Source organism: Galeopterus variegatus, unplaced genomic scaffold (genome assembly GCF_000696425.1).
Source record: "Galeopterus variegatus unplaced genomic scaffold, G_variegatus-3.0.2 Scaffold1756, whole genome shotgun sequence".
In the NCBI taxonomy this organism is placed as follows: Eukaryota; Metazoa; Chordata; class Mammalia; order Dermoptera; family Cynocephalidae; genus Galeopterus; species Galeopterus variegatus.
Window position 1 is genome coordinate 142443 of NW_007727867.1, and position 26474 is coordinate 168916.

Genomic DNA, 26474 nt, shown 5'->3' on the forward strand with positions numbered 1-26474 from the left:
TGTGGATCCCAGTGCAAAGTCATTAAAAGAGATCCACAAATCCATATCATGTCAAGCATTTCTGTAGACTGAATAAATAAAAACCTTTGCACCATGTATGTATAATGCTATTTTTCAAATATATATAGATACTATTGTGGTTAACTTTTTTCAATGAACAACTTTTTTTTTATACTTAAAGGCTGATGAAAAATCATTACTAATCCTATTAAAGAAAATCCAACATTTCATTTGAAAAGGATATCAAGTATATTTACTCATTAAATACTTTTTAAGTTTTCTAAAACATAACTTAAAAACATCCAACATGCATTTTTAATAAGGTACAATGGATTCAAGACCAAGTATACATGTTACAGGCACCAAGGCTAGACTACAAATTATCATAGTCATCATCATCATCATCATGGTCATCACTGTTATCTTCACTTTTTTTTCAATGCATTTGACGATTCATTGGCATTATTTTGTGATGCACCATATTAGTGGTAATAAGAATGTTTTTGGACCCAGTTAATGAAGGATTAATCAGGACATTCTGAACTGCTGTTGTTGCAGGCACTGATGCTTTTACTGCTGGAGACTGTGAAGTAGGCATGTGTATTGTCAACCTTTGCCCTGTGAGGTACATTGGAGTCTCTGCTTTAGCTGAAACCGACGTGGTTTGTGGGGTTGGTGTGCCTAGTGTGGCAATACTGGTCTGCTAGTAACTGAACCAACACTTAATTGTGAAACTATTATTCTTCCTGCAGAAATAGATGCCATTTATGGCAAACACTTAAGCCTGTATAGTTTGGAGCTGTTAAGCAATATCTATCGGGTGGCAATCTAGGACCTGGATATGGCTTGATTGATAGCAAAGGGGGTTGATTTCTTTGCCTTGCAATATCTAATAAAAAATCTCTTGAGGGAGGAGAGGTAAAAGACTGGTCTGTGCAACATTGGATTGCCAATCGCACATCATCTGCATCAACAGTAGCTTTTTTAGCATGGCTTGAATCAACATGCAACTTTTGCATCATCTAGAATTGTGACCACATTTGCTGAAGGCAAACTCCCGCATCTGATTTATAACTCTTGGCTCACATTCCATAATCCCCATATCCTTCAGGATTTGTGCCATCATCCGTGCATCCTTCGCATGCACTTGGTAGACACCATCTTGCCAGACTCCATGATATCCAGTGATCAGACTTCTCGAGCTATGTCACCCACTTTAATGTATTTCAGTCCTGATCTTGATGCAAGTTCTTTGCCTAGTGTGGTTTTTCCAACCCCTGGTGTACCAGTGAGCAGGATGTTCGGAAGCAATATCGTCCTCAGCACAATGGCTCCAAGCGCCTCGGCTCACATGTCCTATGCACTCTATTCTGGTTAATTTTTAAAACCCACAAATTTCTCTAAAAACCTTATTGAAAATCAAATGTCTTCTGCCCTACGTATACCATTAGATAATAAAAGCACAACTTTCACCATGTAAGGGCTGGTCCTTTAAAAAAAAGGAATGAAAGTGGTCCTCCTCTTGAGGAACCACTGCTGTATACCACAGGTGTGTAAGGACAGCCCTGCCTTGGTGACCTTCCAGGTCAGGGAGCAGTACCACATGCAGGTAATGTGGAGTCTCAATTTACAATGTACAATGTGCTTTTTTTGTTGTTTGTTTATTGCTTCATTTACTCTCCATAACAGTCCTAGAGGATTGACAAGAGAGATGCTGAATCTCTCAGGACTGACAGGGACCTTCTATGTAAAATGTACATGGAAGAGACAATAAGTATACAATAATTAAAAAATAAGAAAATGAGGAAAGAACATAAGAGCCATATGGGACACACTGGAAAGTTCTATCAAGCACATAGTTGGAATCCTAAAAGGAGAGGAAGGAGAAAGGAAAGCAGTCTGAACGTCCAAGCAGGGCAAGGGGACAGAGAGTTATGGTGAGGTGAGGTGTGTCCCTTAGCTGGCCTGGTGACATTTGAGCTGAGAACTGAATGAGCAAAAGAAGCCAACCAAGAAGAAGGTTATGAGTGAAAAGCATTCCCGACGAAAGGACACCTGCAAAGGCCCTAATCTAGAAAGGAGCTAGGTGTGCCTGAGGAATGGCAAAATGACTAGTGTGGGGCGTGGTGGGTGAGAACGAGAGCAGAGTGACAGGCAGGCAGGGCCTTGTGGGTTATCGAACATTCCATTGCTTCCCCACATTTCCTAGCCCTTTTAGTCAACAAAGCTCAAAGTTGATTATTAAGTGGGTCTATGTGACTCTTTCTAGTCAATGGACTGTGGGCAGGAGTGATTTGTGTCACTTCTGGGCCAAAGCGCAGAAGAGCTAGACAGCAATGCCAAGCTTTTGCTTCCTTCAGATGGGATAGTCTGATGGTCAAAGTTGCTGAATCACTGAGTTTCAACATGAACAACACTTGCTCTTATGAGTCATACAGACTCTCAGTGGACTTCGAGTAAGAAAAAAAAACCCGGGCCGGCCCGGTGGCACACTGGATAGTGCGCCGCTTGGGAAGCGTGGCGGCGCTCCCGCCCGAGGGTTCGGATCCCACATACAGACCGGTTCCCGCTCACTGGCTGAGCGAGGCGCGGGAGCAGCGCCGAGGGTTGCGATCCCGTTGCCGGTCCCCGGTCTGGTTCGGGGGCAACACTGAGGGTTGTGATCCGTTGCCGGACACGGAAAAAGACAAAAGACAAAAAAAGAAAAAAAAAACCCTTGTGCTAGTCACTAGTAATAAGCCAATCCTGGCTAATATCACATAGTAAGAAGTTAGGATTTTTTTTTCTAAGTGTAGTAGGAAGTCACTCAAAATTTTGACCTGGAGGGCGATAAGATCTTACACATGTTTAAATGACCATTTTGCTGTGTTTAGAATAGATTACAGGGAGGAGGGACAGGAGACCAGTTTTAAGTTTATTGAAGTTAATCTAAGTATGAATTAACAGTGGCTTGAAATTAATGGTATCAGTGGAGATGGTGAGTTGAATATATTTTGAAGACAGAACTAACAGGACTGATGGAAAGACTCCAAGGTTTTCAGCATGATCAACTGAGTCAAGAAGAAGACAGGGAGAGCAGAAGGAGGGCAAGTAGGTAGGATTCAAAAAGTGGGTTTTGATTTAAAGATCTTTTCCAGAGAATAGGAAAGAGGGGAAGAGAGAGAGAGAGAGAGAGAGAACTTTCCAACTCCTTTTACAAAGCCAGCATAACCATGATACCAAAACCTGACTGCCGTGAGCCATCCTGCTATAGGGAATGGCATGGGAGCCTGAGTGATACCCCTTGTTCTGTAGGCTACAAGGGGGTCCCATGTGTGTGGTACGGCTCCATGGAGATTTCTTGTTTGTTCACCTTTGGTTGCTTGATGAGGCTTCCCAGAATTAAACAGCCTAACCTTTTGGCTTAGTACAGCTTTGGGAAATTCCCTGGAGTTTCTCAAAGGACATGTTAAAATACATCAAAATTAACTGGTTTATTTAAAAGATATTGTCAGGGCCGGCCCGTGGCTCACTCGGGAGAGTGTGGTGCTGATAACACCAAGGCCGTAGGTTCGGATCCCATATAGGGATGGCCGGTTCGCTCATAGGGTAAGCGTGGTACTGACAACACCAAGTCAAGGGTTTAGATCCCCGTACCGGTCATCTTTTGAAAAATAAAAAAAAAATAAAAAATAAAAAGATATTGTCAGTACTAAAGGTGTTTTTGATGCATGTTCCCAGTATGGGTTGGCTCCATTTAATTTTGTCATTACTCTTCCTTGTTAGTGATGTGTGCATGGACCCATTGTGGCTGTGGTCATGCTCTTGTATGTGTGGAATGAAGTTATTATGTTGGATTTCTATCCACCTTCCCCCAGGGAGACTGTGGGTCTGGGAGCAGTAATGTTTAAAACTAATTGATCATCAACCAGTTACAGATTTCTTTGTTTCTCCCCACTCCCACAGTTTCACTTGATTTACCAAGAACATGTACTTTCTTTAGTAATAATAAGAATGATATAGTGCGTTTTTGGTCATAAATTAGAATAAATATAAACATAAGACATTAAATTGTTAAATATAAGTATAAGTAAGATTTTATAAGAATTTAGAATAGAAGTTTATGTGTAAGTTTAAAAAGTCAAGAATTGTGATTCAGACCAAAAGTCTGATGCTCTCTAGTGCCAAGCATGCTGCTATTGTGTAGTTTCCTGGCCACAAGCCACAGGCTTTGGGGTAAACTATTGATGCATGAGAGGGTGCTTCTATCACAGCATGAACGCTTTGGAACATTCTGATTTTTCTTTTTCTATAGAGATAAAATAATAAATGTTTTGATTAAAAGATAAATCATCATGTAAAAGGTTAAGTAAAAAATACAAATAAAGCAAGATTCATGTGGTTGTGGTCCACACTTGCACTAGACATCTGTGGTCCGTCTCTTGCTTTCCTCGCCGACACCACACCACCTATTCAGGTCCAACGAATCCTGCGGAGCTGGTCTCCGGCACCTGACGATCATATTACAAGATACATAGATATAAAAAATCTTGAACAAAGTACTTTCAAACCAAGTCCAGAAATACATAAAAATGAATAAGTTGGGCTTGTTCCAGGAATGCAAGTTTGTTTTAATATTCACTTATCTATTAATATAATACACAACATTAACAGAATAAAGGAAAAAAATAACCTCAACAAAGGCAGAAAAATCATTTGATAGAATTCAATACTCACTCATGATTTAAAAAATTAGCAAATTAGGAATAGTAAAAACTTCTTTAATCTGATAAGAGTATCATAAAAACCTAACAGCACACATCATATTAATGGTAAAATATTGAAAACATTTTCCTTGAAGTCAGGTATGAGAGAAGGATGTCTTCTATCATCCCTTCTATTCATCCCTGTGCTGATGGTCCTGCCCAATTCAACAAGGCACCAAAAGCAGGAGGAGAGGAGGAGAGGAGTACAGGCATAGGTCAGAAATGAAATAAAACTGGCATTATTTACAGATAATATAATTGTATCTATGGAAAATCCTGAAGACTCTATGGATTAATGATTAATTCTGATAAGTAAATTTACCAAGATCACTAGATGGAAGTTTAAGACACAAAAATCAATTGTATTTTTATATAGCAGCAATAAACAGAAAGTAAAAAATATTAAATGATAGCATTTATAATCATATCAAATTCATCAAATACCTACAAATAAATCTAAAAGTCCTGCAAGGACATCTACATGGAAAACTACAAAACACTATTGAGAGAAAATAATAAGACCTAAATAAATGAAGTGCTAAACTATGTTCATGGATTGAAAAATCAATACTTTAAAGATATAAATTCTTTACCAGATTGATCCATAGTATGAACACAATTCTAATAAAAATCCCAGCAGGGTTTTTTTTTTTTTGGTCAGAATTGATAAGCTGATTCTATAATTTATATGGAAATAGAAAGGGAAAGGGCAAGAATAACCAAGACTTGAAGAAAAATAAAGTTTGAAGACTACCAAATATCAAAACTTATTGCAAAGCTACAATAATTACAACCAGGTGGTATTGTAAAAGGATAGAAAAACAAGCCAATGGAACAGAATAGAAGATCCAAAAGCAGACCTACAGACATAGGGACATTTGGTTTATGACAAAGGAGACACTGAACACTGGTGGGGATAGGATAATCATCTCAATAAGTAGTGCTTGGTTACTTGGATATCCTCATGAAAAATGACTCTTGACTCTTACTTTATACCATACAAAAAAACCAAATCTAGATTGATTGTAGGTCTAACCATGAAATGTAAAACAATAAAACACCTAGGAGGTAGCATAAGAGAACATCTTCAGGGGAGAAAAAGATTTCTTAAACATGACACAGAAGCACTAATCATAAAAGAAAAGATTGATAAATTTCTACATGGAAATTAAGAACTTAGGCTCATCAAAGGACACCATTTAGAGAAAAAAAAGAGCTGCAAAGTAAGAGAATGTGTGTGTGTGTGTGTGTGTGTGTGTGTGTGTGTGTGTGTTTACATATATTCGGCCCTTCATGGGTTTCACATCTGTTGATTCAAGCAACCACAGATTGAAAATATTTGGAAAATGACTTCCAGTCAAGATGGTGGAATAGACGGTCCCCAGCATCATTCTCTCCCACAAATCAACCAATTTACAACTATAAAAAAACAATAGCCAAGCTGGGCCACTAGAGCTCAGGGGAAGAGGAGGAGAGACCTATGGAGTGCATGAAGGTGGGAGAAGCCACAATGAGAGGAAGAAAAAACACTTCATTTCAAATCCCAGCTACTTCAAGGCTGGAGCTGCTGAGCACAGGGAGTAGGAGCTGGCAAAAGCCACAGCTGTGCCCTTTGGATGAAGTTGCTTGGAGGCAGCAGGGGAGAAAGATAGCCTCCAGGCCAGCAGTACGACTAACAGGGTTCCTGTGGGCCCACATAGGAGCAAGGAGCCATGAGCCACAACAACTGAAAAAAAGGAGCCACTAAGAGGCTGGTGAGTCATCACAAGGGACTGGAGCATGGTCTGTCCCTTGGGAAGTATTTGGAGCACAGGCGGTGGGGGAGACGGGCCCACCGGGGGAACACTGGGGCACAGCAAGGACAGCTGATCTGCCCCCCAATCAGTGTAGGACCACTCAGTGAAGACTGGTCAAGAATATAGAATTTCATGGGGTGCAGTCTGATGAAAAGACTCAGGCCCAGACCAGAGTTTTTATACAATCCAGATGCAGTGGATCTAACTAGATCCCGAAGTACCTATAAAGTAAACCATTAAAACCGGAGCTGCACAAAAAGACTTCCCTAGGGAATCAGCAGCAAAGCAGCAATTTAGCTCAACCACAGAGCTCAAGTACTGGTCCCCATAGGAAGTTCCCCCATTTTAGAAGTAAGCAAAGGACAACAAATTATTCTAGTGCAGAGTTTAAGTGGTAGCAAATAATCCAACACAGAACTGAAAGAAAAATCAAAGTACCCACAACGAGATTAGGCCCCAGACAGGTGAGGGGCCCTTGAGATAATTCTAACCTCAGCTGCTGACTGCGACAGCATGAGAAACCCTGAGTGAGAACTGCCTAGCTGAGACCAGTCAAGTCCCACATCTGTGAGCAAAATTAATTATTATGGCTATTTTACGTCACCATTTTAGGGATGGGTATTACATAGCAATAGATAAATGGAATATATGTTGAAGTAGTTAGGGGAAAAAAGAAAATAGAATATATTAAATTTATAAATCCACTTTTAAATGTTTAAGGAAATCTAGTTAGCTAAGTTTGTAAAAATCCCTTTAAAAATTGTTTAATACTAGGTTCATAAATGGAACAAGAGATTTGTAAATTGAACTTAAAAGCCTAAGGGAAAACTAGGTTTTTAAATTTCTACTTCCATAAATTGAATCTTAATTGAAAAATAAAGAATAACCACCAGTGAAAACTTCTTGGACAACTGAACTCCATTGATCTTTTCAGACAATTCAAAGACACAACACAGGGAAAGGAACTGAGTGATTTATTGAGTGCTTACTAGGTGCCACACCATGTCTTAGGTGCTTTATCTTAATCAACCCATTTGATCCTCACAACAACCCTGTGAGGTGAGTTTTATAATCCCCACTTTACAGATGAGGCTCAGAGGGGTTAGCTGCCCACAATTCTGCAGCTAGGAAAGGGTGGAATCTGTGCTTTTGCACATTTGGCTAACTTCTCCCAGAAGGAAGACTGGCATGGGTGAATTTCTCAGTCACTCAGGGCTGCTGGTGTAGCTGCAGTGCTGGCCCCTTCTGTGTCCACTGCCACCTTGCCTGTGAGCCCTCCAGTGGTAAGAAGAGGGGTGTGCGGGCCGAGCCCGTGGCGCACTTGGGAGAGTGCGGCGCTGGGAACACAGCGACGCTCCCGCCGTGGGTTCGGATCCTGTATGGGAATGGCCAGTGCACTCACTGGCTGAGTGCGGTGTGGGCGACACCACACCAAGGGTTGCGATCCCCTTACCAGTCACGAAAAAAGACAAAAAAAAAAAGAAGAAGAGGGGTGTGCATACAAGTGACCATCCTGTGAACATGGAAGAAAGCTGTGCTGGCCACAGAGCAAAGGATAGCCTGTTGATCCTTAAAGTTCAGGAGTGTGGATTGGAGCCAAAGGAGCCTGTCCCCTGGACATAACTTGAGAATAGCTCTGGGGAGGAGTTCTAGAAGCTGTGGAAAGAAAAGGAGGAAGGATTTCAGCAGTATGGCTCCAGATAGCTCACCTGACTTCACAGGGTTCTTTTCAATGTTTTCTTTTCCTCTACCCATTCCCAATGTTTTGACTGTACCCACTGCCTGACATGGTAGGGACAGTTGTACCTTTGAATTACTTCATTCTAGAATGTTAGGATGAATCAATTTTGAAGTTATCTAATCCAATCCTCTCATTTTAAAGGTAAGGAGACCAAGAGATCAACTTTTGTTGCATCCTGTGAAAAATCTATGGAACTCTCTTATCTAAACCTGCTGAATGAGTTAAAGCAAAAAACAAAAACTTGTATTAAAAAATGGTAAGTATTGGGCCGGCCCAGTGGTGCACTGGACAGTGCACCGTTTAGGAGCGCAGTGGCGCTCCCGCCGAGGGTACAGATCCCATGTGGAGACCGGTTCCTGCTCACTGGCTGAGCGCGGTGCGGGCGCAACACCGAGGGTTGCGATCCCGTTACCAGTCAGTAAAAAAGACAAAAAGGAAAAATAATGGTAAGTATTGTAAGATTCCTGTCTTTCATTTTTACAAAGAGAGGGGTAGGACAATGACCTCTGTAAAACAGCAGTAGAATGACCTGGGAGCAACCCGGTGGCAGGGTGGCCCCTGGCTGCTGTGACCCAGCAGGCAGAGAGGGAACTACTGCCTCTAACTTACCTGTCTGACAAATGGAACCTGTGGCAGATGGAGGGGCACTGCCATCTAGAGACCCCACCTTCTGCCATGCCATTTACAAGAACAAGTTTTCTGCCCCCGGAGTCTTTCCAGTGGTTCTGTGAGAAATGTGCTGTTTGCTAGCACTAACAACTACCAAAGCACCTTACAGCCTCTTCTGAGGGAACAAGCCTGAAGAAACTGACTGTGATCTGTCTCCTCCTGAACAGATAAAGGAAAACGGACTGAGGTATGGCCATTGCTTAGTTATTCAGGGGTTAAGGAGTTTGCATATATTTTCTTTAGGCCTCCATCTTTTTGCTATTCCTTTTGTCAGGAGATTCTGCCAGCTGCAACTTTCCCTGGAAAGCCAAAATGGGATAAGAGGGGAAATCATAACTCTCTGACAGAGAGAGAGAGAGAGGTTAAGGAGTTTGCATATATTTTCTTTAGGCCTCCATCTTTTTGCTATTCCTTTTGTCAGGAAATTCTGCCAGCTGCAACTTTCCCTGGAAAGCCAAAATGGGATAAGAGGGGAAATCATAACTCTCTGACAGAGAGAGAGAGAGACTGCTAAACAATTATACACCCAACAGAATTTTAAAATAACTTATACATGTAACTAGTGCTTTACAACTTACAAACTGCTTGTATATACTTTATCTCAATTACTCCTCACAGCAACCTGGTAAGGGAGACATCCTATTCTGCAGATGAGGAACCTACTCTTGATGGTAGTTAAGTGCAGAGTTAGAAGGTACCTTAATAGAAATAATCTAAGGCATCCTTCTCCCAGAGCCTGAATCACCATATAAAACTTCTGAGATTTCTTCTGGTTCTTGCTTGAACTCGTCCAGTGACTAGTATTTCACTACCCCAATGGCAATCCACTATTAATACTAAGCTGAAATCCTTCTCCTTATAACTCTCAGCCTTTAATTCAATTTCTGCCCACAAGAACTACACCAAATTAAGTCAAATTCTAATTCCCAATTTTTTAAATTTGAAGATATTACACTTTTCCTTTTCTTGCAGATTAAACGTCTTCAATTCTTTCGTTTTTCATGCAATTACCTAGCACAGTACCTGAAACAGATACTAGATAGTCAATAAACGTTTATTAAATTGGTTCTCTAGCCATTGTAGTTTGTCCTAGCCCTGGGCTCCTTCCCTGACCATAGTTGGCCTCCATACTGTAATCTGTTTACATTTATTTATTTACATAACAGAAAAAAGGAAACAATATATAATTTTTACTTTCCAAACCACAGAGTTTTTCAGAATAACATGAAAACATAATCAAAATTGGGCAAATTTCAGACAGCTTTCAATTTAGACTGTGATAACGGACTCATCTAACTCAACTGACCACCTCAGAGATGAATTTCTAAACAAGTCCCTCATTCATTGAGCAACTCCTATAGACAAGACACAGAATGGAACGTTGTGAAGAGTACCCACAGAGTGAAACTGAAATTTCTAGTAAAGGCAGGAGTAATGTGGGGTCTGGCTGGAGGAGCCTGCATGAACATATTATCCTGAAGCACTGCTTTGCCTAAGAGAAGCAGCACCCATTTTTGGATCAATTTTGGGCATCACCAGACCAAAAAAAGGTACTCTCTTCAAAAATGAGCTCCAGTGGAAGCTCTCACTATTTTTAGTTGGTCTTAAATCGGACTGGTGTGAGAGACAAGCACTGGTGTCAGTGTGATGAGACTAAGTTTCCACACAGTGCAGAAGCCAGCCAGCTCCAGGCCTCTTATGTAAGTGCTGTGCCGGGACGAATAGCAAGGAGCTTAAAATTTTGGTAACTGAAGAGCCAGGAAATAGATGGTAAATTATGCCCTACTTTGTAAAGGAAACAATAGTAAGTTGCTACCAATCATAAGGGAATATGTTTATTCAATACCATAATAACCATCTAAGAAGTTTGATGGCAAGTAAGTCAAACCAAACATCCAAAACCACAATTCTAGAAAAAGAACTCGGGTTGAATTATCCCTCTATCACAGACTAAGTTGAAAACTGTCTAAAATTTGGCCAGTTTGATCATGTTTTCAAGTTGTTCTGAAAATTCTATAGTTAACAAAGTAAACAACATATTTTTTCCTTTCTCTCTATTACCTAAACAAACAAACATAAAAACATACTCTCCTTATATAGCAAATGCCAGTACTTTAGAAAGGGAGTTATATTAGCAATTTTCTCACCTTGAGTTTCAGAAAAGGCTGAATTTGGAAAGATGCATTTTATACGATAGTATAGTTGAAGACTTGGAGACTGAGATGTGACCTCCTTAGAATATAGAATGTCTGCACTACAATTACTTGGTAGGTAATTAGATTCTTCACAGGTACAGAACGGAGGGAACTTCTAGTCAAGGAGGAGCCCCCCCCCACCCAGGGAGGATGACAATCCCAAGTTACCAGAGAAATCATAGTGAAAGATAACAGAGAATTCTTGCTGAAGGACACTCAGATGTCCCAGGGTTTCTGTCCATTGTATTAGACTGCTTCTCTCTTCCTCCTCTGAAAAACTTATCCTTTGCCTCCTCACATCAGTCCAAGAGGGCACTTGGGGGCAGCTGGTCCAACATACTCAAATGAAAAAAGCAAGTTCCAGTGAGATTGTATGGTTTGAAAAAAGTCACATGCAGGCATACCTCAGAGATATTGCAGGTTCGGTTCCAAACCACCACAATAAAGCAAGTATAATAATAAGTCACAACTTTTTTGGTTTCCCAGGGCATATAAAAGTTATGTTTACACTATACCATTGTCTATTAAGTGTGCAATAGAGTTATGTCTAAGAAAACAATGTACATACCTTAATTAAAAAATACTTTATTGCTTAGAAAATGCTAACCATCATCTGAGCTTTCAGTAAGTTGTAATCTTTTTGCTGGTGGAGGGTCCAGCCTTGATGTTAATGGCTGCTGACTGATCAGGGTGGTGGCTGCTGAAGGCTGGGGTGGCTGCGGCAATTTCCTAAACTAAGACAACAATGAAGTTTGCCACATCGATTGAGTTCCTTTTACCAAAGATTTCTCCATAGCATGTGATACTGTTTAATAGCATTTTATCCACAGTAGAACTTCTTTCAAAATTGGAGTCACTCCTCTCATATCCTGCTGCTGCTTTATTAACTAAGTCCATGGAATATAATAAATTCTTTATCGACATTTCAACAATGTTCACAGCATCTTTACAGAAATACATTCCATCTCAAGAAACCACTTTCTTTGCATATCCATAAGAAACAACTCCTCATCCGTTAACATTTTATTATGAGATTGCAGCAATTCAGTCATCTTCAGGCTCCATTTCTAATTCTAGTTCTCTTCCTATTTCCACCACATCTGCAGTTACTTCCTCCACTGAAGTCTTGAACCTCTCAAAGTCCATGAGACCTGGAATCAACTTCTTCCAAATTTCTGTTAATGTTGATATTTTGACCTCCTCCTGTGAATCATGAATCTTCTTAATGGCATCTAGGGAAGTGAATCATTCCCAGAAGGTCTTCAATTTACTTTACCCAGATGCATTACAGAAATCACTATCTATGGCACCTATAGCCTTACAAAATGTGTTTCTCAAATAATAAGACTTGAAAGTGGAAATTACTCCTTGATCCATGGGCTGCAGAATGAATGTTGTGTTAGCAGGCATAAAAACAACATCAGTCTCCTTTCATTAGCACTCAGTACATTTTCATTAGTGCTCTTGGGTGACCAGGTACATTGTCAATGAGCAGTCATACACTGAAAGAAATTTTTTCTGAACGGTAGGTCTCAACGGTGGGTTTAAAATATTCAATCAACAATTTGGTAAACAGATGTGCTGTCACCCAGGCTTTGTTGTTCCATTTATAGAGCACAGGCAGAGTAGATTTAGCATAATTCTTAAGGGTCCTAGGATTTTCAGAGTGGTCAATAAGCATTGCCTTCAACTTAAAGTCACCAGCTGCATTAGTCCCTAACAAGAGAGTCAGCCTGTCCTTTGAAACTTTGAAGCCCGGCATTGACTTCTCTCCAGCTATAAAAGTCCTAGATGACATCTTCTTCCAGAAGAAGGTTGTTTCATCTACATTGAAAGTCTGTTGTTTAGGGTACCCACCTTCATCGGTGATATCAGCTAGATCTTCTGGATAACTTGCTGGAGCTTCTGCATCAGCACCTGCTGCTGCACCTTGCACTTCTACGTTATGAAGACGGCTTCTTTCCTTAAACCTCATGAACCAACCTCTTCTACCTTTACGCTTTTCCTCCACAGCTTCCTCACCTCTCTCAGACTTCATAGAATTGAAGAGAGGTAAAACCTTACTCTGGATTACGCTTTGGCTTAAAAGAACATTGTGGCTGGTTCTGTCCAGACAACTAAAACTTTCTCCATCTCAGCAATAAGGCTATTTTGCATTCTTATCATTCGTGTGTTCACTGGAGCGGCACTTTTAATTTCCTTCAAGAACTTTTCCTTTGCATTCACAACTTGGCCAACTGTTTGGCTTAAGAAGCCTATCTTTCCACCTATCTTGGCGTTCAATGTGCCTTCTTCACTAAGATTAATCATTCCTAGCTTTTGATTTAAAGTGAGAGATATGTAACTCTTTCTTTCACTTGAGCACTTAGAAGCCATTGTAGGGTTATTCATTGGCCTAATTTCAGTATTGTTGTGTCTCAGGGAATAAGGAGGCCCAAGGAGAAGGAGGAAGACAGGGGAATGGCCGGTCGGTAGTCAGAATACATACAACATTTATCTATTAAGTTTGCCATTTTATATGGATGCCACCCATGGCACCCCAAAACAATTAGAATAATATCATCAAGATCATTGATCACAGATCAACCTAAGAGATATAATCATAATGAGAAAGTTTGAAATATTACAAGAATTACAAAAATGTGACACAGAGACACAAAGTGAGCACATGCTGTCGGGAAAATGGCACTGATAGACTTGCTCATTGCAGGGTTGCCACAAACCTTCAATTTGTAAAAAATTCGGTATCTGTGAAGCACAATAATGCAAAGCACAATAAAATGAGGTACAATGGTATTTGCTTAGAAGCAAGCAGTATTTGCTTCTGTGCTTACCAGACACAGAAGCCAGGACTTTGGGCTCCTAGTCCAGGTCTCTTTCTTCTTTGCTATTCTGCCTGCCTCTCAGTGTTTGGAAAACATTCCTAAAGTTGGGGACTTTCACACATTCACTTGAATGGTTTTCTTCATAGGCAGAGGAAAAGGTATTGTTCTTGGAAGAGTTAGGATTAAAAATTAATAAGATGGGGATACACATGGTTTGAGAGGGAAAATAGAGAGAGAGGAAAAGAAGGTAATACGAGAGATCAATATATGAATGATAAAATGGGAGAAGACACAGAGGACAAATGGAGAGTGAGAAATGAACTGAAAAGAAGAAAAGGGACACTTATGAGTGGCAAACTGAGGCAACCAAGAACTGGGCAGAAATCAGAGAGAAAAAGGGAAGGGATACAACCAAGATGAGGAGAAAACCAGTAAGAACAACATGAGAAAACCGGAAGCTGCTGTGAGTTGATAAGAAAGAGTATAGGAGGGTAGGCATGCAGGACATAGAGAGGGATCCGTGGGACGTAACTAGGATGCATGGACTGGGGTGAATGAGCAGGAAGGTGAAGAGCAGCAAAGCAGGAAAGGGGCGATGAGAATGGACAGTGCAATGGAGGAGGTCGACAACGTGAGCTTGAGTGGAGGGCCCTTGGAATTACCCCAGAATCAGCTCAACTGAGGTTTTAAGGGCACTGGTGCCACAGGAGATTATAAATTCCATGTCTATAAAACCAGATATCTAACCTCTTTTCATTCACCTCTCTTGCCTCTTTTATCATTTATATAACTCATTTTCAAAATATACAAGCATTCACTCATTCACTTTGCGTAACCCGGAGGCCTTCCTCACTGTGCTAGGTTCTCAGGAAATTTGTTGGTCCTTCCCAAAGAATGGTGGACCAGTTAGGGCACCTCCACCCCACTTGGAAATGCCTTCCAAATTGGGAACAGTGGTGTTTTCCTCATGAAAAGGCAGGCTTCCACCATGTTTGGGTGAAGTCCCAGAGGAAAATGTCACAGCATTGTGAGAGCAGCCAGGGGAAACCTGAAACAATTTCCCAGAACTATTGAGTGTAGCCTTTCTTGTACAGTCTCCTGTGAGGGAATCCTCCATGCACCATCAGGTCCTCCCAGATTCATGCCCATTCTACCTCCCACAGGTGTGGGTTGCTGGGGAAAGCCGGGCTGCCATTTGCATATCGGATCATGGTAACATTTAATCAGAGTAGCATCCAGTCCTCTGCCCGAGTGACCGACAGATTTTCCAGTGGGTGAGGGGAGAGCAAGATGGGGACACTTCCCTCCCACAGCTATCAGCCTGTAATCATAAGCCTCTTTAAAATACACAATTTTAACAGAGCCCAGTCCAGGCTAAATAACAACTGCTTTCCCAAACTGACTCTATGTCAGGAAGAAAATCAATAGAAATTAGAACCATGCCAGCATTCTTTTTCCTTTAAAATGAATGCCACTAATAAAATCCCCTTAAGCTCCAGCTGTGGCTTTAGCTATTAGCACAACCTGGTAAAAAAATTAAGCAAACTTCCTGCCTGCTCAAAATGTCAACTAGTCCGCTTTCCAAAATGCAATCACAGTTAATAATGAATGAGTCTTAAAAATCCCATCATGCCTTGCATACACCTGGAGTGAGTTGCTATCTGCAAGGCTGGGTCAAAGCCACTTTCTGTGAGTCCTCTGACAGGAGAGGCTCCATAAAATGGTTTTTTTCCCTGACAAGCTGAGTGAAGGCCAGCTGTTGGCAGGAATGTGTGGCAGCTGCCTTCTGAGTACTTACATAGGATCCTGAGCCGGTGACTGTGCCCATGTTAGTTCTCCCCTCACCTCATGTACTCCCCATCACTCCTATAATCCATAAACGATTCTGATCCTGACACCTCCTCAAAATCCTCCAGCACCAGACTGGTGGAGTCCTCACCCAGGGTGCCGCTGTCAGGCCTGGACATCCTAGCCCGGGAAGGAGGTGCAGGAAGGTTGGTGGCAGCTGGAGGGGGAGTATAAGGGGGTGTTTGCTGGACAGATGTGGTCATGGCTAGAGGAGGGGACATGGCTGGCTCACAGACTTCTTCATCATCCTTCTCAGATTCTGGCCCTGCATCTGGGGCAGTGGGACCCAGCACATGGTAGAGGCTGGGAAGGCGGATGTCGAATCGCAGTCCAAACTTAGCAAAGAGCTTGTCATTGAGAGTGTAGAGTTTCTCTGAGATGTCATAGCCCAGCAAGGCTGAGAAGAGGCTGGAGATGTATCGCTCTTTGGTCAGAAGAAGGTGGAGACTTTTCCGGGGCCAGGAAACGTAGCTACATTCAGTCTCAGCAGTCAGAGTGACCTGAGAGGGGTCATGAACAGAGAGTGAAGGTTTAAACTAGAAAATGTGTCGATGCCGAGCACTAAGAAACATATGAGGGGCCTTCAAAAAGATCATGAAAAGATTCATATTATCTTTTAATTCCATTTTCCATCAACTTTTTGAAGTATCCTCATATAGTTACTTGGCAAATGGCTGTCCTTTTATTGAAGAATCTGTGTAGGAGCACCCCTCCACGGCCTCCCCTGGAGGATGTCCAGTGACTGACTTTTTCTTGTGTGCACAGATATAGGAGGTGTCCTGTGTCAGAGCCCTGGGATCAGCCATTCACTCACTCGCCCATCACCTCTTGGAACTCAGTTTCCACATCCAGTTTCCTCAGCTCCAGTATTCTATGGTTCCATGTGTGATACCACTAATGGCTGCAGAAGGTTATGAATCTTGTGATTTCCAGATAAACAAGGGACTTCCTAGTGTTCTGAAGAGAGGTCAAAATGCTGATGACTATTCATTTTAAGAACAAAGAAGGATAATACATTGGGAGAGGGACACAAAAAGAGTAGAAAAGAAGTTTAGTCAGAGAAAAAGCTTCTGACAAGGCATGCCACGCTGCCTCAGGTGGACAGAGCACTGGCCTGGGATTCAGGTCCATGAAGTTGCTCTTAACTTGGCCACTACAAGTAACCAAAGGGACTTAAAGACTAAAGTCAGAAAAAGGGTACAGAAGAAGACAAACTCTTAAGAGCAGAAAGTTAAAGGGCACCCCATTCTCCATTTATTTATTCATCTAGGAATTTCTGAGCACTCTCTATGTGTCCATGACATAAAGCAAAATTACATTCGCAGGTGATATAAGCAGGAACATATGCCCAGCATGCAGCAGGTGTTTGACAAATTCTCGTTAAAATAATGCTGAGTGGTAAAGCTAGGGTTAAAATGGAAATGGGCTTAGGATAGTAAAGGAAAAGGGTATAGAATCACACAATTTTTTATACTCTGGCCATAATACTTTGGACTAGCCGTGTTCATGAAGTATATTTATGGATGGAGACAGTGGGAGTGATGATGATAATAATAATAACGGCAGCTAACATTTATCGAGAGGTGATGATGTGCCAGACATTGTGTTAAGTACTTTATATGGATTATCTAATTAAATGTAGGTTGACTTTCCAAACATTCTTTACTAGATATTATATATAATCCTCTTAATTCCTGCATTGCCTACCAGATCTCCCACTACCCTCCTCTCCTCTTCCTTCCTCTCTGCTCTACCTCTCCACTATTTCCTTTATTCATTTCCTCTTTTCAGCTTTCTCCCCTAATTGTTAGCAGTGCAGTCAGGGCCCTAAATTACATCACCAAGACCAGAAGGTGATTTTAAGTGTCAGCTTTACCTCTTTACCAGCTGTATGACTTTAGATAAATTACTTCATCTCTCTGAGCATGTTGCTTCATGAGAAGGAATGCGGAAACTAATGCTCACAATCTGTAGCTGCCAAAGCCTGTACATTAGATGTACTTATTAACAATTCCCAAACAAGAAATCAGAGTACCAAACATGGAGCGGGTGTGTTTGAGTAAGAGCTAATCTAGATGTAAACAATGTCCTTAAAGCCAAACACAAAGATCGTGGGCATTCTTATGAACATGCTGTTACTTCTTCCATCTCAAAATAAAACAAAATTTTAAAAATGAAAATCCTTTCTTCACCTTACTTCCCTGGCTAGCTACCACTCCATTCACTTGCTCACTTTTTTAGTGAAACTGTATGGGGAAAAAAATTGTCTATACTTACTGTTTCCAGTTCCTCTCTTCTCACTCTTAAACCAATATGGCTCTGTCCCTAGCAGTCCGCAAACGCTGTTCCCATTAAGATCACCAGTGGCCTCTAAGTTGCTAAGTCTGATGGTCAGTTTCCATGGCATTCAACCCCGCTGATCACCACCTCCTCTTTGATACTCCTTCTTCCCTTGGTTCCCAGGATGCCATACACCACCTGGTGCAATCTCCTGATTGCTCCTTTTCAGGTTCCTTTGCTGCATCCTCTTTTTCTCTCCAATTTCTTAACACTAGAGTATCTCAGAACTCCGTTCTTGAACACTTCTCTGTCCACACTCACTTGGTGATCCTGTCCAGTGCAATGTCTTTAAATACAACCAACTCCCAAATTCATGTCTCAAGCCCAGACCTCACTCCTGAATTCCAGACTCAAATATCCAACTGCCTATGCAGCATCTCTATTCAAATTTCCATAGGTGATGCAAACTGAACTTCCTATTCCCCAAAACCAGCTGTAACTGCAGCCTTTCTTACCACTGTTGACAGCAGCTCCATCCTTCCAGTAGCTCAGGTCAAAAGCCTAAGAGTCATCTTTGATCCTCTCTTTCTCTCACATACCACATCAAACCCATAAGGAAATCCTTTCGGCTTTATCTAGAAAATATATGCTCTGGTCCTACATTATCTGGTTCCCCTGCCACCTCTCCCAACTTCCTTGCCTGCTATTCTCTCCCCTCCCCCTCTCTGTTCCAAATCCACTGGCCTCCTTTGTATACCTCAAACACACCAGTCCCACCTCAGGGCCTTTGCACTGGCTCTTTCCTCTGTCTGATATGCTCTTCCCCCAGATATTCACAGAGCGCATACTATCCCCTCTCTCAGGTCTTTGCTCAGATGTCCCCTGCTCAACAGGGACTTCTGTGACCACCCTATTTAAAATTGCAACCATAACTCCCTTAAACTACTTTATGTGGTTATTCTTTTAACTAGCAGTTATTATTCTCTAACATATTATATAATTTAGTTATTTGTTATTTCCATGGCTTATTTTTTGTCTCCCTCACTAGAATATAAATTACATGAGGGTAGGGACCTTCTTCATCTGGTCTATTCACTGATGTATTCCAAGCACCTTTAATAGTGTCTTGCATATAGTAAGTGCTCAATAAGTGTTACTGAAGTGAATGAATGACTCAAGTGAGGACTACCAATCTTGTATATTTCAGAACAATCTAATGTCACTTTCTCATGTCCTGTATAAAATCCTTCCCTGAAGATCCTCCAAAAATCTGATTCTTGGTTGGTTTCCACATGTACAAGGGTACTTCAAAAGTTTGTGGAAAATAGAATTAAAAGATAATATAAATCTTTTCATGAAACTTTTTGAAGTACCCTCATATATAAACATATTTGCAATAAGGTTTTGAGAAGTTTCTAGCTTTTTCTTTAGGACTCAACTTAGAGGTTGGTTAAATGTATTAAATGAGGTAACATATGTAAATAGGATTTAGGTCCAATAAAACAGGATGCAAATTGGAGAAATGATGATTTCTGTGTGATCCCTCCTGTGCTGTGTTCTTGGTGACTAATGAGAGTGTCACAGTGAAGAGTCAATAAACTCTGATTGAACCGAATTGATGAGGGATGTGATGGAATGTTGACTTGTGTTAAACACAATGTGAATTATGATTTAGGCAGTTACTGTGGATTGCTTTCTCGATCAACAAAGACTATGTAATTGCAAAAGACAAGGACAGGATGAACTGTAACTTGGGACATCACTTAATATTTGCAAAGAGGAAATGGGACTTTACTCAGCCAATAGCAGATGTGTGGATCTCATTTCTCTCAAAGGAGGCGCACACTAAAAATATAAATGGGAGGAATATGATCGTACCTACATTCCAGGCTGAGAGGCCATCTGGGGTTACAGTCCGTCCTCTCAAGCATAAGTTAGGGGAGGACACCTGGCTTACCCACCATCTGTTCCTTGTGTCAGTGTCAGAAATAGAGCCCTGGTCAGAAATGGAGTCCTGGTCCAGCTGGCTCAGGACCTGACTCAGCCCTCCTGGAGATTCTTTTTTTTTTTTTTTTTTTTGTCTTTTTTCGTGACCGGTAAGGGGATTGAAATCCTTGGCTTGGTGTCGCCCGCACTGCGCTCAGCCAGTGAGTGCACCGGCCATCCCTATATAGGATCCGAACCCGCAGCGGGAGCGCCACTGCGCTCCCAAGCGCCGCACTCTCCCGAGTGCACCACGGAGATTCTTAAGGCCCTGAGGGAGTTCCTGAAGGAGATCTCTGAGCAAGTTAGAGAGGATGGGGGTGGGGAGGGGGAGGAACATGATCAGAGGGGGTGGAACATGATCAGAGGGGGTCAGGGGCTGGAGGCCCTGGCAGTGAGATCAGGATTGCCTCTCAGCCTCCATCATTACAGAGCCAAGGCTCAGGGTGGGGGAAGAAGCAGGCCCAGCCAGGTTGCACTGCCTGGCATGTGTCTGTTCCAGGACTGGCTCTACGTTGGCTGGAGGGACTCCCTAATAGAAGTGGTAGGAGACACATGGAATCCAGTACCAGCAAAGTATCTGGACAGGGGAGCCCCTATAATGGTGTGTGTGTGTGTGTGTGTGTGTGTGTGTGTGTGTGTGTGTGTGTGTAAACTCCATTCTTCTGTTGGCCCTCCCATTAAAAACAAAAACAAAAACCCCCCATAAATACAGAAATAGTAGATCTAGGCAACTTGACCTTGCCACTTTCTAGCTGAAGCTTGGGCAAACTACTTGACGTTTGGGGGCCTTAGTTTCCTCATCTGTTAAATGGGGCAATAATAGAGTGGTGAGTCAACCCACAGAGCTGTTGTGAGAATCAATAAGACAATATAATATGTAGTACCTGCCACATGCTAGCCATTCGGTAAGTGAGAACTATAAATAAAATAACCAAAGTCTGAAGAACTGGCAGAGAAGAGAGTGGGGGCTGAGTAGCCAGGCTCCCACATTGGAGCATGTATGTGAATGCCCCATGGAGTCCTCTGAGACACCAACTACCCAGTGACAAGCCAGTTCAGCAAACCTTTACTGAACACCTACTATATCCCAAGTACTGTCCTTTGAAGCCCAGGGATAGAGGGGGAAGCCCAGATTTTTTCTTCCAAACGTTTACATGAAGAAGACAGAAGGGAAACCAGAGTATTAGAACAGAGAGCAGTATGTGTACCAGTCAGCATAAGTAAAAGGTTCAGAACAGGCACACAGGCAGGAATGATAGCTGTGGAAGTGGGAGCTGCTGAGATTGATCTGGGCAGGCTTCACAGAGGAATTGAGGTGCCATGGTCTCATCTAGAAAGGGAAATGCATTTCAGATAGAGGGGACAGTAAGGGCCAAGGCATGGAGTTGCAAAACAATGTGGTGTGAAGTTTAGGGAAGTACTAGTAGTTCAGCGTGGCTAGTATGAACAAAAAGCATAAGGGAGGGGAAGCTGGAGATCACCAAGCATTTTAAGTTACCCTCTAAAACCTGTGGGATTTGATCTCGTGGTCACTAGGGTCTTCTGGAAGGGTTTTAGGCATAGGAGTGACATGGCCCGCCTATTGGGGGCCAGCACCTCCCTCCCTACCCTACCCCACCTATACCAGGAGCCCAGGCACTCTTTCCACAGAGGCAGTGCTGCCAGGGGGCTCACTATTACCTGGAACACCCCCTCCTCAGAGGGCTGCAGCGATTCCCACTCAGGAGAGTCCATGAACTGGTATGGAAAGACATAGTGCAGAAACTGCCCATCCTGGCTTACACGAACGCTGGCAAAGGGAGAGAAGATAAAAGGAAAAGTGAGAGATGGCTGCCCAAACCCCCTTCACTGAAGTTATTATGTGTTGCTGATTAATGTGAATCTTCCAGCAAAAATACCTTGCCTAAAGCATGGTAAAACCCAAAGCAGGAGTAGCCTGATTACTGCATGGAAGCAGTTCGGAAAGGGAACCCATCTATACTTCCTGAGCCCTCATCTTCTGCCTCCTTCTCCCTACCAATGGTTCTCAATCCCAGGCTACTGGGTGGAAGCACCAGGGAAGCTCTAAAAAAGCACCTAGGCTTTGGGCCTTGTCCCAAAGCAATTAACCAAGCATCTTTGTAGATGAAATCTGGATATTATTGATTTTAAAATCTCTCCATTGATTCTAACACAGAGCCAGAATGGAAACTACTGCTCTAGAGTTCTGCTAATCACTAGCCATCTGTGGCCATTTACATTTATATTAATTAAAATTAATACAATTTAAAATTCTGTTTCTCAGTTATACTGATCACATTTTGGGTGTTCCTCAATAGTCACAGGTGGCCTGTGGCTACCATATTGTACAACATAGGTACAAAACATTTCCATCTTCATGGAAAGTTCTACTGGACAGCGCTGCTCTAGAGGTTAGGCCTGGGGGAGCTTCTTCTTTCCCTCTTCCCAGCAGGCTACACGAAGATCCATGCTTTAGACATCGCACACTTGCATTATAATCATTTTTCAGACTTTGAAGGAAGTCGTGAGTCCACTAGATGCCAGACTCTGTGCCAGACACGTTACAAGTGTTCTCTTATTTAATATTCACAATGCTCAGGTAGATTATTCTATTCTGTATTTTATAGCTAAGAAAACTGATGCTCAGAAAGGTAGAGCAGTGAGCTTAAGGTTACATAGCTATCAAGTGGCAGAACTGAAATTCTGTGTTCTTACCACACACCATGTTGCCACCCTATTGCCAGAGCTTTTGGTAGATGGTGATGTATACTCTTAGCATTGCCCCTTCCCTGCTCTCTCTAACCACAAGGTGACAATAACAGCTTCTGTCTTTATACAGTGAGATTCCACTGACCCTGTTTAGTTGATGTCCCTAGAGTGAACAAGCACTGGGAATGTGGAACTGGAATTAACTGAGTGTGACTCATGTCTTGGATGGATACAACTACCAGCCATTGGCAAAACTAACACAATCCTCTGTTAAGGAACTAAAACCTCATTTTTTAAATCATGTAACTCGAACTTTGAAAAAGCATATACCCAATTGGCCATAGAGAAAAGAAATCCAAAATCATATAAAATGACCTAGTGGAATATATTCTTTTTCTAGTCCTACCTGAGACTCGGGTGTATGCCTTTCCTTGGGTTTGGTGATACATCTTCATATCTTTTTAAATAAAAACTTTTTCTCCTCTTCAGCTAGCTAGAGTGGCTGCAGCCAGGCTCCTAATCAATATATTTGTTTTAATTTTATGAATATTCTTATTCCACACTATCAGTAGGTTAAACAACTGCTCTTAACTTGCCCTACCACAGGCTTGGTTTTACAACTCAGGGTTAGTGATACCGCTAATGCTGCTTGCTGTCTTTTTATCCTTGTGGCTGGCACTTAACCTAGTGCTTTGCCCCCACAGGGAAGGGGGATTGCATTCTGTGAGGACTTGTTAGAATTGATCGCATGTCACTGAGTACACCTGAGGGCACTGAGTATATTTCAGATCTGATGCCGCATCTGGAAAAAGATTAGAATACAGTCAGTATGAGTTTTTCCTCTATTTCTGAGAAAACTCAGAGTTTCATCTTCAACTTCTCTTCTGATCTGGTCCTTGCCTTTGAGGTTTTCACAATTTAGTTGAAGTGACAGGCACATAAATAACTGGCTGCAAGTCAACGTGATAAGTGCTATTGTAGAACAGGAGCATAGAGGACAGAGAGAGATTGGCTCTCTTTGGGTGGCAGCTTTCTCAAAGAAGATGAATTTGAGCTGAGTTTTGAAGTATAAATAGATTATTGAGAAACAGATAAGGATGAGGATGGACTGAGATCTGGGAAATTCAGTGTGGCTGAATGTTTTCCAATATTGGTTTTTTCTCTCCCTCCGTATACTAGAGTTTTAGCTGGACACATGGTTTCACAACTAAGGACCCTATTTCCCTTCCTCTCTTGCTGGTAGGTATAGCCATGTGATTGATTAAGTTCTAGCCAATGGGATGTTAGCACTCCTGAGTCTTGCTCCTACCTCAAGATCTTCACATATTCTGTCTCTAGCTGGACCTCTTCTCCTCAGGTCTCAGCTTGAACATGCCTTCTTCTACGAAGTCTTGTCTGACCTTCCCAGAAGAGTTAAATCCACCAGTTACATGCTCTTATTGCACTTTGCAATTCCCCATGGAAATAGTATACCCATTATTAGCCATTATATCAAACATTAACTATTTCTTCATAGACTGTAAACTCCAGTAAGTACAAGGACAATATTTTTCATATTTAACACTGGATCCCTAGTCCCTAGCACTCTTAATAAATATTTGTGGAATGGGGAAATAAAGAATGGAAGGAAGGAAAGAACAAACGAACTCATCATGAAAGGGGTTCAAAACCTCAAGGAAAAGCTTCTCGAAGAGAGGAAGACCACAGAGGAGAATGAAGCTGCTGCAGCATCAGATCCTCCCAGCATCTCCTCAGGCCAGGAAGCTGGCTACCCAGGCAAGCCACCACCGAGTGAGCACATCTTAGAGTGGGGGTCCCATCTAATGAGTCTGCATGGTTCACTGAAGCCATTTAAATTGCTATACTGTGTCCTTTATCATTCTTCTCTTCCTTCCTGATCTCTGGCATGACAGGCAATATCCTCCTTATGAATAGCTTGGATACTTCATTACTTGCTTAGGAGGCTGTACATATGGGGTTTGTGCTTTGAATTTTATATGACAGAAATTCTCCAACAGTAAGCATACCTTAACAGGATGACAGGCTTTGAAGAAAAAGAGACTGATTGACCATATTAAAATAAAACAAAAAAGACTTCTGAGGTTTGAGCAAAGGGCTCCAGATGGTAGTCTGAATGTGGGATAGGATCTGTACAAGAAGCCCCTACTTTCCAGCACAGAGTTCTTGTCTGCTACTTTGAGGTGTTTGGTGCCTCACTGTAACCAGCCCAAGGTACAGTGATTCTCTTTTAAAACTAGAGCTCAATCATCGACTAGAAGCATCTTCCTCCTTGTCCAACTTAGCAAACCTGAAACAGGATGACACTGAAAGAAAACAAGACAAGAAAAAAACAAAACCCTTATTCCAAACCTTGAAAAGAAAGAAAACCCTGTCTAATTCCTGACTGAGGCTTTTGAGGGGCAAGCCCCCCCTCCCATTCACAGGGAGGTGGTCTTATGCAATTTCATGGGAAGTTTATCATATACAATATACCTGAATCATATGATAACCATAATACACTTCCAGCAAATTGTCACCGCACAGTGGAGGGGCACTTCTACTGGTCTCAATTCCCTCCTTTTGAACAGAGGAGCTACAAGGAGCAAATAACATCATGAATCCTATTAATGAGCAAGTTCCCTAAATTGTCTTTATTTTAAGCACGGAATTGTAGGTGACCAACATTTTGGCAATAGTCATAATGAGTATGTATTTGTACTTACACCTATATTTGTTTCCAAATAGTTGCATCTGTTTACACTTTCAGCTCACTCATAAATGAAACAGAATGTCTCCTCTAATGGCTCACTCAACCCAGGACTTTTGAGTCCAAACAAAATCAAAACATATATGCACAACACCTTGGATTCTATAAATTGATATATGAATGTGTATTATTACTATTAGTAGTTGTTGTAGTTCCATCATCATCCACAAACTTCTTTTCTTCCACTGTACGGTTGGCAGTCTTATTTGGTTTCTTTCTTTTTTTCTTTCTTGGCACCAAAGCCTTCTGATTACCATTTTACCTTTTCTACCACAGTCTCTCAGTCTCAGGAAGGCCAGCAAAGCAGAGGGGGCGGTTAATGCCTCCAGGGCAATATTTCAAAGAATCCACAATTGGCTACTAAATGTGTAGAAAGAGCCCCATGGTATTTTCTCAGAAGATATCAATGGCCAACTTTCACAACCAGACTGATTGGGCACACAGTGATCCTGACTAAAACCATTTCTGCCAATGTCTGACTGTCAGTCTTCTTTAAAGGAAGCAGGTGTCTCCACCAAATCCTCAATGAGACATGTATGGGCATCACTCTTCTTTCACTGTTGGGCCCTCAGATTTATAACACTTGACTTCTCGGTCTGCAAGACTCTCCATAGATCAACTGAGCATAGAAAAGTGGACAAGGGGTATTCCCTCTCCATACCTGGTTGTATATAGCATGGCTATACTATAGTCTGTACAGTATATCCCAAACACAAGTGGGGCTGTTTCCTTTATGTCCTGGCAGGGAATAGGGGTTACAGAAAACCCCCTCTGCTTCTGGCATTGTTCCCTGCACATAGTTGGTCCTTCAAAAATGTTGAATGCATATGAGAAGAACAAATTAATCTTATTAAAAGGTTCCATTTTTCTTTTTTTTTTTTTTTTTTTTTTTTTTTTTTTTTTTTTTTTTTTC

General features: G+C 41.7%; 1 protein-coding gene and 1 pseudogene across 2 annotated transcripts in view; both read right to left on the reverse strand.

The window, feature by feature from the left end:
• Nucleotides 1–373: 373 nt before the first annotated feature.
• Nucleotides 374–1235, reverse strand: LOC103595387 (annotated as a pseudogene).
• Nucleotides 1236–8111: 6876 nt separating this feature from the next.
• The window catches only part of POPDC2 (popeye domain containing 2), a 20403-nt gene continuing 2040 nt past the window's right edge, over nucleotides 8112–26474 (reverse strand). Inside the window, exons 2-4 of one of the 2 annotated variants that reach the window (XM_008578777.1) lie at nucleotides 21766–21874; nucleotides 15911–16319; nucleotides 8112–8197 (exon numbers count right to left, since the gene is read on the reverse strand). In XM_008578777.1, the coding sequence (XP_008576999.1) occupies nucleotides 8112–8197; nucleotides 15911–16319; nucleotides 21766–21874 (604 nt within the window). Of the gene's footprint in view, nucleotides 8198–15769; nucleotides 16320–21765; nucleotides 21875–26474 lie in introns of both variants that reach the window. The other variant, XM_008578776.1, reaches the window with a different exon arrangement.